Genomic DNA, 17,202 nt, shown 5'->3' on the forward strand with positions numbered 1-17,202 from the left:
GGGGTTGGTTTTTCAAGAGTTGGGCTTGGCCCCTTAGTTCCTTAGTGAAAGGAACTTTGAATGCTCCAGGATACCAAAACATTTTGGACAATTCCATGGGATGGCACTTCGAGTACATACAGTGGGGCAAAAAAGGATTTAGTCAGCCACCGATTGTGCAAGTTCTCCCTCTTAAAATGATGACAGAGGTCTGTAATTTTCATCATAGGTACACTTCAACTGTGAGAGACAGAATGTGAAAAAAAATCCAGGAATTCACATTATAGGAATTTTAAAGAATGTATTTGTAAATTATGGTGGAAAATACGTATTTGGTCAACCATTCAAGGCTCTCACTGATGGAAGGAGGTTTTGGCTCAAAATCTCACGATACATGGCCCCATTCATTCTTTCCTTGACACGGATCAATCGTCCTGTCCCCTTAACAGAAAAACAGCCCCAAAGCATGATGTTTCCACCTCCATGCTTCACAGTAGGTGTGGTGTTCTTGGGATGCAACTTAGTGTTCTTCTTCCTCCAAACACAATGAGTTGAGTTTATACCAAAAAGTTCTATTTTGGTTTCATCTGACCACATGACATTCTCCCAATCATCTGCGGTATCATCAATGTGCTGTCTGGCAAACTTCAGACGGGCCTGTACATATACTGGCTTAAGCGGGGGGACCCGTCTGGCACTGCAGGATCTGATTCCCTGTCGGCGTAGTGTGTTACTGATGGTAACCTTTGTTACTTTGGTCCCACCTCTCTGCAGGTCATTCACCAGGTCCCCCCGTGTGGTTCTGGGATTTTTGCTTACCGTTCTCATGATCATTTTGAGCCCACGGGATGAGATCTTGCGTGGAGCCCCAGATCGAGGGAGATTATCAGTAGATAATTGCTCCCACAGTTGATTTTTTCACACCAAGCTGCTTGCCTATTTTAGATTCACTCTTCCCAGTCTGGTGCAGGTCCTCAATTCTTTTCCTGGTGTCCTTCGACAGCTCTTTGGTCTTGGCGATAGTGGAGCTTGGAGTCTGACTGTTTGAGGCTGTGGACAGGTGTCTTTTATACAGATAAGTTCAAACAAGTGCCATTAATACAGGTAACGAGTGGAGGACAGAAGAGTTTCTTAAAGAAGAAGTTACTGGTCTGTGAGAGCCAAAGATCTTCCTTGTTTGAAGTGACCAAATACCTATTTTCCACCATAATTTACAAATAAATTCTTTTAAATTCCTACAATTTGAATTCCTGCATTTTTTTTTCCACATTCTGTCTCTCACAGTTGAAGTGTACCTATGATGAAAATTACAGACCTCTGTCATCATTTTAAGTGGGAGAACTTGCACAATCGGTGGCTGACTAAATACTTTTTTGCCCCACTGTATTTGAGTAAAGGCAGGTGTCCAAATACTTTTGGCAATATAATGTACGTTTGCCGTTCAATTACGCCCACTGGAGGTTGCATCCAAACCACTGACGTCCAGAGTGCGACCCGCATCTTCTTTTTTTACGGGCCCTCCACTTACACCAAAGAATTTAGTGTAAGCATTTGCGCCACCTACAGGACTGGAGTGGAACTGTTAAATGTTGGCGCCGGTCCAAAGGCTTTACTGGAGGATTGAAGCAAAAGTTAACTTTGTATGGAACACACTTCCCGATGAGATGATAGTGAGACCGCCTGGTGTCCTTCTGCTCGTTAACCGGCGGCGTCTCCTTCCAGAACGGCTACCTCTCCGCCCTGCCCTACCTGGCCGCCTGGCTGTGCTCCGTGCTGTCCGGCTTCCTGGCCGACAGCCTCATCGAGAAGAAGGTGTTCAGCGTCACCACCATACGCAAGCTCTTTACGCTCACAGGCAAGGAGAACCTCGCCGCTGACTCCCTGCTCGCCACCGGCTCCAACGCACATCACCGTCCCTCCCCGCAGGTATGCTGCCGCCTGCCGGCTTCCTGCTCGCCGTGGCCTACGCCGGCTGCAGCCACGTCCTCACCATCACCTTCCTCACCCTGTCGTCGGCCGTCGCCGGCGCCAGCGCGCCCGGGGTCTTCATCAACCAGATAGACATCGCCCCCAGGTGGGCCCTGGCGCTCCTCCAAGCGCCGGTCCAATATTTTAACCGCTTTCTCCCTGCAGGTACGCTGGCTTCCTCCTGGGAATCACCAACATGTTCGGCACCATCCCTGGAGTCATCGCCCCGATTGTTACGGGATATTTCACCGAGGACGTACGTCTTTTTTTTTTCTTTTCAAACACAGAAGAACGCAAATGACTCTGCTTTGTGTCGGCAGCACACCTTGGCTGGCTGGAGGACAGTGTTCTGGGTCTCCGCCGCCATCAACGTGGGCGGCGGTTTCTTCTACACGCTGTTCGGCAGCGCCGACATCCAACCGTGGGCCGTCGCTGAGGACGACGACCAGTGCGCCGAAAGGGAGCGGAAGCCCTCCAACTCCACGTGAACCCAAGTAATAAGACGTTTATTCCATTCCATTCTTCTCCTAAAATACATCCAGGTGCCTTTTGAGTTCCCTTTAATTCCAATTTTATGTAAATAAGCACATGTTAAAGGCCTACTGAAACCCACTACTACCGACCACGGATTCTGATAGTTTATATATCAATGATGAAATATTAATATTGCAACACATGCCAATACAGCGTTTTTAGTTTAATAAATTGCAATTTTAAATTTCCCGCAAAGTGTGCTGTTGAAAATGTCACGCAATGATTACGCGTATGATGACGCGTGCGTGTGACGTCACGGATTGTAGCGGACATTTTCTTCCAGTACAGCTCACGGCTATAAATCGTCTGCTTCAATCGCATAATTACACAGTATTCTGGACATCTGTGTTGATGAATCTTTTGCAATTTGTTCAATTAATAATGGAGAAGTCAAAGTAGAAAGACGTAGGTGGGAAGCGGTGTATCGCAGCGAACTTTAGCAACACAAACACAGCCGGTGTTTCCTTGTATACATTCCTGAAGGTGAAGCTTTACTATGGAACAGAGCGGTCAAGCGAACATGGTTCTCTACCACGTCAACCGGCAGGTTTCGGTGAGAAAATTGTGGTAATAAGTCGGCTCTTACCGTAGACATGAGCGGACCTTGTGTCGTTCCTCCTGCAGCTGTCAAAGAGGCAGCTGCGACTCTCTTGCCTCCTCCTTGGCCTTTTTAGTTTACTAAATTGCAATTTTTAGTTTACTAAATTGCAATTTTAAATTTCCCGTAGTTTCTTCTTAAAAACGTCGTGGAATGATGACGTGTAAGCAAGACGTCACAGGTTTTAAGGAAATATGAAGGGCTGCAAACACACATAGCTAAAAGTCGTCTGCTTTAATCGCATAATTACACAGTATTTTGGACATCTGTGTTGCTGAATCTTTTGCAATTTGTTCAATTCATATTGGAGAAGTCAAAGTAGAAAGATGGAGTTGGGAAGCTTTAACCTTTAGCCACACAAACACACGGTGATTCCTTGTTTAAAATTCCCGAAGGTGAAGCTTTACTATGGATCAGAGCGGTCAAGCGAACATGGATCCCGACCAAATGTCTACCAGCAGGTTTCGGTGAGAAAAATTGTGGTAAAAAGTTGCTTTTTACCGGAAATCAGCTGAGCTTGCGCCGTGCATAAAGCTGCCGTCGACTTCCCTGAGACATTGGCGTCAAGACACCCGTGGACACACCCCTCCGAGTATCAGGTACTATTAAACTCACTAAAACACTAGCAACACAATAGAAAAATAAGGGATTTCCCAGAATTATCCTAGTAAATGTGTCTAAAAACATCTGAATCCGTCCCAATGCAATCGTGTTTTTTTTTTAGTCCGTCGCTATTAATATCCTCAAACACGAATCTTTCATCCTCGCTCAAATTAATGGGGAAATTGTCGTTTGCTCTGTCCGAATAGCTCTTTTTGTTGGAGGCTCCCATTAAAAACAAACAATGTGAGGAGCCATCAACATGTGACGTCATCGTCTGCGACTTCCAGTACAGGCAAGGCTTTTCTGTTAGCGACCATAAGTTGCGAACTTTATCGTGGATGTTCTCTACTAAATCTTTTCAGCAAAAATATGTCAATATCGCAAAATGATCAAGTATGACACATAGAATGGACCTGCTATCCCCGTTTAAATAAGAAAATCTCAGGCCTTTAAGTTTTTCCTAGCCCCTTCCTGCGCCGTCACTGATGAAGAAAATGCACTGAGCACCGAGGCAGATTTCGACACTTGAAACCGCGCTTTCTTTTGCGGCTTCTCGTTGTAAACTTGGAGTCTGCGAGTCCGTTTTTTTACTGTTCAAATCTAAAACTTTCATCATCAACTTAGATTTATCCTGAGAACAAAAATAGTGGAGATGTCCGATAATATCGGACAAAAAGTGTACTTTATTGACACTTCAACACATTTATATATTCGTATGGATTAAAGTAGAAGTGTCCAATAATATCGGGCTGCCTATATTATCGGCCGATAAATGCTTTAAAATGTTATATCGGAAATTATCTGTATGGGCTTCAAAAAGTATAATATATGACTTTTTAAAACACGGACATAGGGAGAAGTACAGAGCGCCAATAAACCTTAAAGCAGGGATGTCCAAACTTTTTCCACTGAGGGCCGCACACGGAAAAAATAAACCATGCAGGGGCCATTTTGATATTTTTCATTTTCAAACCATAACAAATATATGGATTTATTTTATTATTTTTTTACCTTTAGGGTTGCCGGGGACCATAAAGGGTGTAATGTTAAAGGCCTACTGAAATTAGATTTTGTTATTCAAACGGGGATAGCAGGTCCATTCTATGTGTCATAGTTGATCATTTTGCGATATTGCCATATTTTTGCTGAAAGGATTTAGTAGAGAACATCCACGATAAAGTTTGCAACTTTAGGTGCTAGAAGAAAAGCCCTGCCTTTACCGGAAGTCGCAGATGATGACGTCACATGCTGATGGCTCCTCACATATTCACATTTTTTCATAATGGGAGCCTCCAACAAAAAGTGCTAATTGGAACGAGAAAACAACAATTTCCCCATTAACTTGAGCGAGGATGAAAGATTCGTGTTTGAGGATATTGATAGCGACGGACTACAAAAAAAAACAAAAAAAGTAAAAAAATAAATATAACGCGATTGCATTGGGACGGATTCCGATGTTTTTAGACACATTTACTAGGATAATACTGGGAAATACCTTATCTTTCTATTGTGTTGCTAGTGTTTTAGTGAGTTTAATAGTACCTGATAGTCGGAGGTGTGTGTCCACGGGTGTGTAGACGGCAGCTTTATGGACGGCACAAGCTCAGCTTTTCTCCGGTAAGAAGCGACTTTTTAACCTCAATTTTCTCACCGAAACCTGCTGGTTGACATTCCGTCGTGTTTCATGTTGGCTTGGCTTGATCCATAGTAAAGTTTCACCTCCAGGAATTTTAAACAAGGAATCACCGTGTGTTTGTGTGGCTAAAGGCTTAAGCTTCCCAACTCCATCTTGCTACTTTGACTTCTCCAATATGAATTGAACAAATTGCAAAAGATTCAGCAACACAGATGTCCAAAATACTGTGTAATTATGCCGTTAAAGCAGACGACATTTAGCTGTGCGTAGCGCTCATACTTCCTAAAAACCCGTGACGTCTTGCGTACACGTCATCATTCCACGACGTTTTCAAGACGAAACTCCCGGGAAATTTAAAATTGGAATTTAGTAAAAAGGCGGTATTGGCATGTGTTGCAATGTTAATATTTCATCATCGATATATAAACTATCAGACTGCGTCGTCGGTAGTAAATAAATGATAAGTAGCTGAGATAGGCACCAGCGCCCCCCGCGACCCCGAAAGGGAATAAGCGGTAGAAAAATGATGGATGGATGGATGGGTTGTACTTGTATAGCGCTTTTCTACCTTCAAGGTACTCAAAGCGCTTTGACACTACTTCCACATTTACCCATTCACACACACATTCACACACTGATGGGGGGAGCTGCCATGCAAGGCGCCAACCAGCACCCATCAGGAGCAAGGGTGAAGAGTCTTGCTCAGGACACAACGGACGTGACGAGGTTGGTACTAGGTGAGATTTGAACCAGGGACCCTCGGGTTGCGCACGGCCACTCTCCCACTGCGCCACGCCGTAGTAGTGGGTTTCAGTAGGCCTTTAAATACAAGTCAAATTATAAAAATGTTTTAATTATTTAATGCTTATAGTAAATATCTACAGTATATCAACTTCAGGTTGATATAAAGTTAAAAAAAAAAAAAAAAGGTTTTATGCCTTTTCTGTCAAAGACAACTTTGTTTTTTACAATAACACTGAAATATGCAGTATTTCTCTCACTGCCCAAAACATTCAGAAAGCAATGTTTGATGTGAAGTAATTAGAGCCTTAAAAAGATCAATAATGCAGGACACCATTGATTTTAATTATAATTTTTTAGTAATTACAGTAAAAATATAAATAAAATACCAATAAATATATATGGGATCCAAAAGGTGCCCCACTCATAAAGTGATACATATTTATCCGTTTTTTTTTTTTTACTTTCAACACTTAAGTTACGAAATCAACTTCAGCTTTATCTGTGAATTTTACATTTGAACTATTATTTTGTTTGTTTGATGCTCTTTTGTATGGCAACCACACAAAATATGCAATATTTTAAATAAAACATTTTAAAGTGACATATTAGTAGCCTTGAATAGGTCAATAATTCAGTATAACATTGATTTTTTTTTTTGTGAGCAATGGCAAAAAAAAGAAAAATAAAGATAGACAAAAGAGAAAAAAAACAGCCTGCATGGCAGCTTTGTTTCAACATTGCAACTTGTTCTAGTTGGATTTCACCTCATTCCACTTTTTTAAATGTTTTTATAATTTTTTTTTGCAGTAGCATTTCCAGAATGTGTGGTGGGCCGGTAAACAATTCGCTACGGGCCGCAAATGGCCCCCGGGCCACACTTTGGACACCACCCTGCCTTAAAGGCACTGCCTTTGAGCGGGTCCAATCACATAATGTCTACGGTTTTTCACACACACAAGTGAATGCAAGTCATACTTGGTCAACATCCATATAGGTCACACTGAGGGCGGCCGTATATATAACTTTAACACTGTTACAAATATGCGCCACACTGTGAACCCACACCAAAGAAGAATGACAAACATATTTCGGGAGAACATCCGCACCGTAACACAACCGAAGAAATACCCAGGTACCCTTGCAGCACTAACTCTTCCGGGACGCTACAATATACAGGTACACCCCCAATACTACCCCACTTGCTACTTTAGTTGACACCCACAAAAAAACAACTGTACAGCAGTTGTCACAATCAGCTCATTTTTAAATATCGCAGTAAAACAGATTTTATTATCAAAAAACAATGAATGTTTATTAACACAAAAGTATCAAAAATTGGTTCAGTTGAGTATTATTACTTTATTATTAGTACAAAACATACATCACATTAAATTCACGTTTTATCAAAAAAGTATAAACATTTTCACATAAACAAAAAATGTTTTAAATGTGCAAGAATATTAAATCAATGTTTATTTATATAGCCCTAAATCACAAGTGTTTAAAAAGGCTGCACTTGAACGAGAAGGACCTCAGAATAAAATAGGCTACTCGGAGCTTGCAGCTACACAACAGCTAAGCACACAAGGTAGACATACGCAATCATCATGGAGCAGCACATTTGTCGATATAAACATGTATCAAATAATCATAGTTGCATATTACTTTCACATAAAAAGTCTCCCAAGGCAGAAGCATATTAGGACGTTTTCAGTAACAAACGTGTCCGCATCATTCAACATGCGGCTTCGTGATCTTAATGTAATGACTTACCGTGGCCGCTAAGGGTTGCCAAAATAACAATTAGCCACCCCAGTTCAACCTAGACAGTCCGTCTTTCATAATAATACTCATTTCACTTGCTCTTTTCTAACATTCCATCCATCCACCCATCCATTTTTCTACCGCTCGTCCCTTTTAGGGTGGCGGGGGGGTGCTGGAGCCTATCTCAGCTGCAATCGGGCGGAAGGCGGGGTACACCCTGGACAAGTCGCCGCCTCATCGCAGGGCCAACACAGATAGAAGCATATTAGGAAGTTTTCGGTAACAAACGTGTCGGCATCATTCCACGTGCTGCTTCGTGATCTTATTGTAGTGACTCACCGTGACCGCTAAGGGTTGCCTAAAATAAGGGAGCCTATATATTTTCAATCCAATCCAATCCACTTTATTTATATAGCACATTTAAACAACAAACATGTTTCCAAAGTGTTGCACAAAAATATAAAAAACAAGATTCAAATACTATCTTTAACTCCACCTATGACTGAATAAAAACAAACAAAATACATAATATAAAAATTAATATGATTAAAAATGGGGCAGCACAGCAAAATAAAGGTTAATGTACGTGCCTCACAATACGAAGGTCCTGAGTTCAATCCCGGGGTCTTTCTGCGTGGAGTTCGCATGTTCTCCCCGTGACATTCCGCACCACAAAATAAAAAGATTTACTGATATCGAATCAGATTGATATTGGTATTCAGTCAATGCTCAAGACACCAATATTGTATCGGAAGTGGAAAAAAACACGCAAAGAAAATCTCTTTCTTGCGCAAAACAGGGACATTATTAATGACTAATTCCACAAAGCTAGCCTATTTTGTTTGTATTGACCTTTTAATTCTCTTTAGGAATATGGGATATGGAACCAGAGGTTACATTTCGGGATCGATCTGAGGTCCTTTATTCTACGTTACGAGCTTCAACTTGTAATTGAATTTGAATTTGATAACAAAATGACATTTAAAAAAAAAATTCTTATTAAAAATCTGTGGAAAGCCATTTCCGCCACCAAAAAAAAGACCCCCATGGTACAGGTAAGTCATATTGGTGACATAAAAAGTTGTAATTATGAGGAAAAAGTAGAAATTATAAGATAAAAAGTAGAAAATGTGATATAAAAATTCATAATTGTAAGACAAAAAAGTCATAATTATGAGATAAAGTATAAATTATGTGAGAAGAATGTCAAAAGTTTAAGTGATAAAGTCTTAATTATCAGATTAAAAAGTCTGAATTATGTGATTAAAAAGTAATAATTATCAGATAAAGTCTGAGAGTCAAAATTATGAGATAAAATGGCATAACTAGCAGATAGAAAGTCAAAATTATCAGATTGTTAGAATTTTGAACCATATATATTTTTTTAATTATGAGACCATAAGAAAAAATTGTAAATTATGAGGAAATTCTTTTGAAATGAGACAAAAATTATCATAATTATGTGGTTAAATAGTCTCAAGTCTGAAAGTCAAAATTATGAGATAAAATGGCATAACTAGCAGATAGAAAGTCAAAATTATCAGAAAGTTAGAATTTTGAGATATTTTTATTTTTTTAATTATGAGACCATTAGGGTAATGTCTAAATTATGAGGAAATTTTGAAATGAGACCAAAATGATCATAATTATGTGGTTAAATAGTCTCAATTATGAGATAACAGGTCTAAATTATGAGAAAAATGATCATAATTGTAATAAAAAAACCCTCATAATTATGAGATAAAGTCTAAATTATGTGACATCAATGTCAAATGTATGAGATAACAAGTCTTAATTGTGAGATAAAGTAGAAATTATGGGAAAAAATTTTGAAATGAGACCAAAATGATCATAATTATGTGGTTAAATAGTCTCAATTATGAGATAACAGGTCTAAATTATGAGAAAAATGATCATAATTGTAAGAAAAAAAACTCATAATTATGAGATAAAGTCTAAATTATGTGACATCAATGTCAAATTTATGAGATAAGTTTAAATTGTGAGATGAAGTAGAAATTATGAGATAAAAATTCATAATTGTAAGACAAAAATGTCATAATTATGAGATAGTCTAAATTATGTGACAAGAATGCCAAAAGTATGAGATATAAAGTCTTAATCATCGGATTAAAAAGTCTGAATTATGTGATTAAAAAGTAATAATTATCAGATAGTCTGAAAGTCAAAATTATGAGATAAAATGGCATAACTAGCAGATAAAAAGTCAAAATTATCAGATAGTTAGAATTTTGAGCTATATATATTTTTTTTAATTATGAGACCATAAGAAAAAAATTCTAAATTATGAGCAAATTATTTTGAAATGAGACAAAAATAATCATAATTATATGGTTAAAAAGTCTCAATTATGAGTTAACAAGTCTAAATTGTGGGATAGAGTACAAATTATGAGATAAAGTCTAAATTTATTCTACGTTACGAGCTTCAACTTGTGTGTGTTGATTAACGTATTGATTGACACGGACCCCGACTTAAACAAGTTGAAAAACTTATTCGGGTGTTACAGTTGTGTGGTCAATTGTACTGTGCTGTGCAATCTACTAATAAAAGTTTCAATCAATCAATCAAAGTGTGTGTATGGTGGCGTCCCCCGCCTCCACCCACAAGGACAAAGACAGTGGAGGACTGACAGGAGGGTTCACTCCGCTTCTTTCATTCTGGATATATAAGTAACTAGTCACTGCCGTCGTGTCCTTGGGCAAGGCACTTTACCCACCTGCTCCCAGTGCCACCCACACTGGTTTAAATGTCACTTAGATAATGGGTTTCACTATGTAAAAGCGCTTTGAGTCACTAGAGAAAAGCGCTATATAAATATAATTCACTGACTCTGCCCCACTCTGTTCATGCCTAGTTTGCATGATGCAGAGCCACCTATGGTTACCATAGTAACCCATATGTCACTCAAAAGTGCAGAATCTAACCATTGCAATCGTTTTTATAGGTTTAAAATATCCGGGGTTGCCGCATTTAATGTTAAGTATGCTGCATTATGCCCACTAGAGGTGATCGATTATTATTACTGGATGTCTAAACACAAAATGTTTATATACTGAATATTCATACACTAAATCAGGGGTCTCAGACACCAATTGCGGCCCGCGAGACGTCATTTTGCGGCCCCCACTTTAATATGAAAGTTTAATGTTAGTGCGGCCCGCAAGTTTTATATGAATGGCCGTTATGTTATTTGGCTCCAAAATGGCTCTTTCAACGTTCTGGGTTGCCTACCCCTGCGTTAGTGGAAAAGCGGAAAATGAGTGAAAGCGACAGGGACGTTGCCATGGAGACGAGGGTTTTCCTACAAGGGATTGCATTTTGGGGCCGATCCGGATCCTTTTTTTTTTTCGTCTACTTTTTTATTCGGGTCCACATTTCATTTTAATCTTCTTTTTTATGTATTTTTAGAATGTTCCAAAGAGCTGGGCCCCACCCTGCATCAAGACCTTTGGAGGAAACTACCTACTTCTACTGCTACAAACTAGCAACTATGCAGTTTACTTTCCGCACAACACAGCTAGTATTTAACAATCTAAAGGTTGTTGTTACTCTGTAATGTATTTATTTTTTTATACATACCGTATTTTTCGGATGAAAAGTCACAGTTTTTTTCATAGTGCGACTTATACTCTCGAGCGATTTATGTGTGAAACTATTAACGCGTTACCGTAAAACATCAAATAAGATAGAAGAGGAAACGGCACGTTGTGTATTTTTTGGAGTTGGCAGAGTTGTTTAGAAGCGACACCGAGGAAGATTTCATCGGATTTAGTTTAGTTTAGTCTTTATTTGAAGGGACAACGCACAAAAAACTTTAAGCTCAAAGACAGATATGTTCTGTTCCAGATTATAACTAAATAGCTAATTTCCATCTGCAATCCCTGGTTACCTAAATAAAAGGGATACAAAAATCATGCAATAAAATTAGGACAATAAAATCATATCATAGCATGTAATCAAATTAAGAAAAGTCATAACGCCATTAGACTGTACAACTCCTCTCTAGGGCGGGGACGGGGGGTACAAGGATGACAGGGGATGCAAAACATTAACAGTGCAATACGTTTTTCATAACATGGTCACTAATGCCTACTTTGTCTTGTTATATTCTTATTTTACTCTTATATTTTTATTCCCATTGTTGCTTTTTATTTTTTTATTCTTGTTGCAATATTTCTCTATTTTGTTTCCATTTAAACCCCCATTATTTACTTTTTACTTTTATTTAAATTGATCTCAACTCTGTACACTGCTGTTGGAATTTTAATTTTCCTGAAGGAACTCTCCTGAAGGAATCAATAAAGTACTATCTATCTATCTATCTAAAATGCCCTGCTTCAAATACAATACAGCCACACCTCATTTACATCATCACACAATTACAATACATGCTCTTGTTCACATCTGTCATCATCATATTAACAGACACACCTCACAATTTAGAACAAAAATGCTCTCATGGATAAATAAAACAATTTAAGTTGATGTGTCAAACATAGTGTCCACCTTATTGACTGTGTGAGCAGCTTTGATTGCTCCAAAGCCACTTTTTAACTTCAACAGTGAATGAAGAGTAATCTGTTTGACTTTTCAAGTTTGTTGTGAGGTTGTTCAATTCCTTTATGGCTTTATATGAAAAAGCTGATTGTGCCAAAGATGATTTACATCTGGGTACGCTACGCTGCCCCCTGGTGGACGCTTGTGTGTTTCCAGTTGTCACAGCAAATGTAAACTGGACAACGTGCTTAAGTGGCGATTAGGAGTGACAGATTGTTTGGTAAACATATAGCATTTTCTATTTGTTATAGTTATTTGAATGACTCTTACCATGATATGTTGCTTTAATACACCAGGCACCTTCTCAGTTGGTTATTTATGCCTCATATAACGTACACTTATTCAGCCTGTTGTTCACTATTTTTTTTTTTTTTAATTGCCTTTCAAATGTCTATTCTTGGTGTTGGATTTTATCAAATAAATTTCCCCCAAAAATGTGACTTATACTCTAGCGAGACATATATGTTTTTTTTCCTTCTTTAAAATGCATTTTCGGCCGGTGTGACTTATAATCCGAAAAATACGGTACTATTAATTGTTTTTTTTTATAGCTTTTTTAAATTGGTGTTTGTTGTTTTCATATAGAACCTGAATGTCGCTTTAGCTACACTTGTGCGGCACAGCTTTTGTATATTTTGGATTTCCAAAGAAGCACTTTTTGCATTTATTACACCAAAAGCCTTACGTATAATAACACAATAGCTCAGGGGCGTCCAAACTTTTGACACTGATAAAATCTTAACATACGGGTGCCATTTTCTTCTTTTTAATTGGATGGATTTTTTTTAACATATAGGGCTCCCCTCACATTTGGTACCTGGGACCCAGAAGGGTTTCAGTTATAAAAATGTTAAAATGAAGTCATATATATATTTTTTTAACACTTATGTCTCGAGAGCAACTCCAGATCTATGTATCGATATGAAGTTGTTCTGTTGTTTTTATGTTTAATGCCCTTTTTTTTTTTTTAAATAAATTACTTTTTTTGTGGCAAAAAGACAAAATATGCAACATTTTCCCCATCAAAAGTAACTGGAGACTTAAATAGGTCAGTAATTGTTAATGTTGATTTTGATTCATTGTCTTCTGTTTTTTTTTTTTTTAAAAGATCTCACTATAATTCTCAGGGTCATTAAACTACTTAACACTCAAAAAAGTGTAAACAATAAATCATACATTTTGTATTTAATATTTTTAACACTTAAGTCTCCAGATCAACTTCAGATCTATTTGTTGAGTATCATTTCTTATCATTGTTTTGTGTTCTTTTTTTTTTAATTTTGTTTTTTAAATGCCCTTTTTATCAAAGAAAACATTTGTTTTGTTAAGGGCAGACACTAAATATGCAGTATTTTCCCCAAAAAATATTTGAAAGTGGAATATTTAACGTGAAGTACTTTGATCTTTCAATAGGTACATAAGTAATTAACAACAATGATTTTGATGTATTAATATTTTTTGAAAACAGCCTACATTGCAGCTTTTTCTCTTTCCATTTTACCCGTATGCTCTTTTATTCCACTTTTGTATGGTTTTTTTCTTTTAATAGTATTTTCAGAAGGTGCCACTGGCCACATTCTGGACAACTCTGCAATGGATGATATCCTTGTGGTAATATTTCAACAGTAATAATGCTTACGAAAACCAGGAGTGTTTATTGAACTTGTCTGTACTAGCTTTAAGTGTATTTATTTATACTTTGCTATGCGAAGAATGTTAATGGACACAATTCAAAACAATATTAAAGACAAACTGGACTTAATCATATTGCAAGTTGTTCTGTTTTTACTTTGTGACCAGCAGATAGCGCAAAAAAGAATTTGATAACAAAATGACATTAAAAATGTTTTTTTTCTTATTAAAAATCTATGGAAGGCCATTTCCGCCACCAAAAAAAAAGACCCCCATGGTACAGGTAAGTCATATTGGTGACATAAAAAGTCGTAATTATGAGGAAAAAGTAGAAATTATAAGTAGAAAATATGAGATAAAAATTCATAATTGCAAGACAAAAAAGTCATTATTATGAGATAAAGTCTAAATTATGTGACAAGAATGTCAAAAGTATGAGATATAAAGTCTTAATTATCAGATTAAAAAGTCTGAATTATGTGATTAAAAATAATAATTATCAGATAAAGTCTGAAAGTCAAAATTATGAGATAAAATGGCATAACTAGCAGATAGAAAGTCAAAATTGTCAGATTGATTAGATACTTTTTGTATTTTATTTTTTAATTATGAGACCATGAGATAAATGTCTAAATTATGAGGAAATTATTTTAAAATGAGACAAAAATTATCATAATTATGTGGTTAAATAGTCTCAAGTCTGAAAGTCAAAATTATGAGATAAAATGACATAACTAGCAGATAGAAAGTCAAAATTATCAGATATTTAGAATTTTGAGATTTTTTTTTTATTATGAGGCCATGAGAGAAATGTCTAAATTATGAGGAAATTATTTTGAAATGAGACAAAAATGATCATAATTATGTGGTTAAATAGTCTCAGTTATGAGAGAACAGGTCTAAATTATGAGAAAAAAAATCATAATTGTAACAAAAAAACCTCATAATTATGAGATAAAGTCTAAATTATGTGACATCAATGTCAAATTTATGAGATAAGTCTTAATTGTGAGATAAAGTAGAAATTATGAGATAAAAAATCATAATTGTAAGACAAAAAAGTCATAATAATGAGATAGTCTAAATTATGTGGCAAGAATGTCAAAAGTATGAGATATAAAGTCTTAATCATCAGATTAAAAAGTCTGAATTATGTGATTAAAAAGTAATAATTATCAAATAAAGTCTGAAAGTCAAAATTATGAGATAAAATGGCATAACTAGCAGATAGAAAGTCAAAATTATCAGATAGTTAGAATTTTTGGATATATATTTTTTAATTATGAGACCATAAGAAAACATTCTAAATTATGAGGAAATTATTTTTGAAATGAGACAAAAATAATCATAATTATATGGTTAAAAAGTCTCAATTATGAGTTAACAAGTCTAAATTGTGAGATAGAGTAGAAATTATGAGTTAAAGTCTAAATTATGCGACAAGAATGCAAAAACTATGAGATATAAAGTCCTAATTATCAGATAAAAAGTCTGAATTATGTGATTAAAAAGTAATAATTATCAGATAAAGTCTGAAAGTCAAAATTATTAGATAAAATGGCATAACTAGCAGATAGACAGTCAAAATTATCAGATAAAGTCAGAATTATGAGATTTCTTTTTTTTTAAATATGAGACCATGAGAGAAATGTCTAAATTATGAGGAAATTATTTTGAAATGAGACAAAAATGATCATAATTATATGGTTAAATAGTCTAAATTGTGAGATAAAGTAGAAATTACTGCATGAGATAAAAATTCATAATTGTAAGACAAAAAAGTCATAATTATGAGATAAAGTCTAAATTATGGGACATCAATGTCAAATTTATGAGATAAAAAGTCCAAGTTGTGAGATAAAGTAGAAATTATGATATAGAAATTCATAATTGTAAGACAAAAAAGTCATGATTATGGGACAGTGTCTAAATTATGCGACAAGAACGTCAAAATTATGAGATATAAAGTCTTAAATATCAAATAAAAAGTCTGAAGTATGTGATTAAAAAGTAATAATTATCAGACAAAGTCTGAAAGTCAAAATTATGAGAAAAAATGGCATAACTCGCAGATAGCAAGTCTAAATTATCAGATAAAGTCAGAATTATTAGATATATCTTTTTTAATTATGAGAAAAATGTCTAAATTATGAAGAAATTATTTTGAAATGAGACAAAAATAATCTTAATTATATGGTAAAAAGCCTCAATTGTGAGATAAGTCCAAATGATGAGATAAAGTAGAAAATATGAGCCAGAAAGTCAGTATTTCAAACTAATTGAAATTGTGAGATAAGAAATTCATAATTATGCAATAATTACATTAAGTCATAATTATGAGATAATAAAACATAAATTATGAAATAAGAACTAGTCATAAATTCAAGAAAATAATACAAAAATAGGACAAATGATGAGATAGCCACACTGCTTCATTCTTGTCATTCCTCAAAATGATGACTTTTTTTAATTTGATAATTTCGATTTTTCAAACTTATAATCATGACTACGGTATTTCCTTGAATTGCCGCCGGGGCGCTGATTAATTTAAAACCTCTTCTCACACCTGCGCTTACCAAAGGCATGCGGTAAAGGTAAGCATGCGCTAATTATTTTAAAACCTCTTCTTACTCCGGCGCTTACCGAAGGCATGCAGTAAAAATTTGAGTGTGATGTAAGGATACAATCATGAAAAGCACATTTAATTAAAAAAAAACGTTATCGTCTTACCTTTACTTATAAATGAAGTCCATGCCAGCTCCTTCCGATCAAAAGCATCGATAACTTGTTTATAGAAGTCTTCCTTATCTTTCTTCAGTTTTAAAAGTCTCTCTGTCTTGATGGAGATCTTCCTTTATTACCTCCTGCTTTGATTGATAGCCCAGTTTAGAAAACTGCTATCAGACCGCTGCTATCAGTTAGCTTGGCTCCTCAAGTGCGGGCGACGACAGAATAATCCTCGGGGAACTCCCCCTCCCGTTCTGCTCCGTGGGTGATCTCTTTATCCCACCGCTGCCATCATGAAGTGTTATTGTATAAATAATACACTGGGTATTTAGGACTGGAACATGCTTTATTTCAGCCCGGTTGTTTACATAGCCAGCATAGGAGTGTTACATCCTAAAAGGGCCGTTGTGCACCCCCCGCGTCATATCCGTACCAG

General features: G+C 36.4%; 1 protein-coding gene across 1 annotated transcript in view; it reads left to right on the top strand.

The window, feature by feature from the left end:
* si:ch1073-513e17.1 (sialin) overlaps positions 1-14,174 on the top strand; it is a 25,268-nt gene extending 11,094 nt beyond the window's left edge. Inside the window, exons 8-12 of the mRNA XM_061897202.1 lie at positions 1,702-1,834; positions 1,906-2,053; positions 2,113-2,203; positions 2,268-2,441; positions 11,259-14,174. Of these exons, the coding sequence (XP_061753186.1) occupies positions 1,702-1,834; positions 1,906-2,053; positions 2,113-2,203; positions 2,268-2,435 (540 nt within the window). The 3' untranslated portion in view covers positions 2,436-2,441; positions 11,259-14,174. The remainder of the gene's footprint in view (positions 1-1,701; positions 1,835-1,905; positions 2,054-2,112; positions 2,204-2,267; positions 2,442-11,258) is intronic.
* The last annotated feature ends 3,028 nt before the right edge of the window (positions 14,175-17,202 follow it).

Source organism: Nerophis ophidion, linkage group LG04 (assembly GCF_033978795.1).
Source record: "Nerophis ophidion isolate RoL-2023_Sa linkage group LG04, RoL_Noph_v1.0, whole genome shotgun sequence".
NCBI lineage: Eukaryota > Metazoa > Chordata > Actinopteri > Syngnathiformes > Syngnathidae > Nerophis > Nerophis ophidion.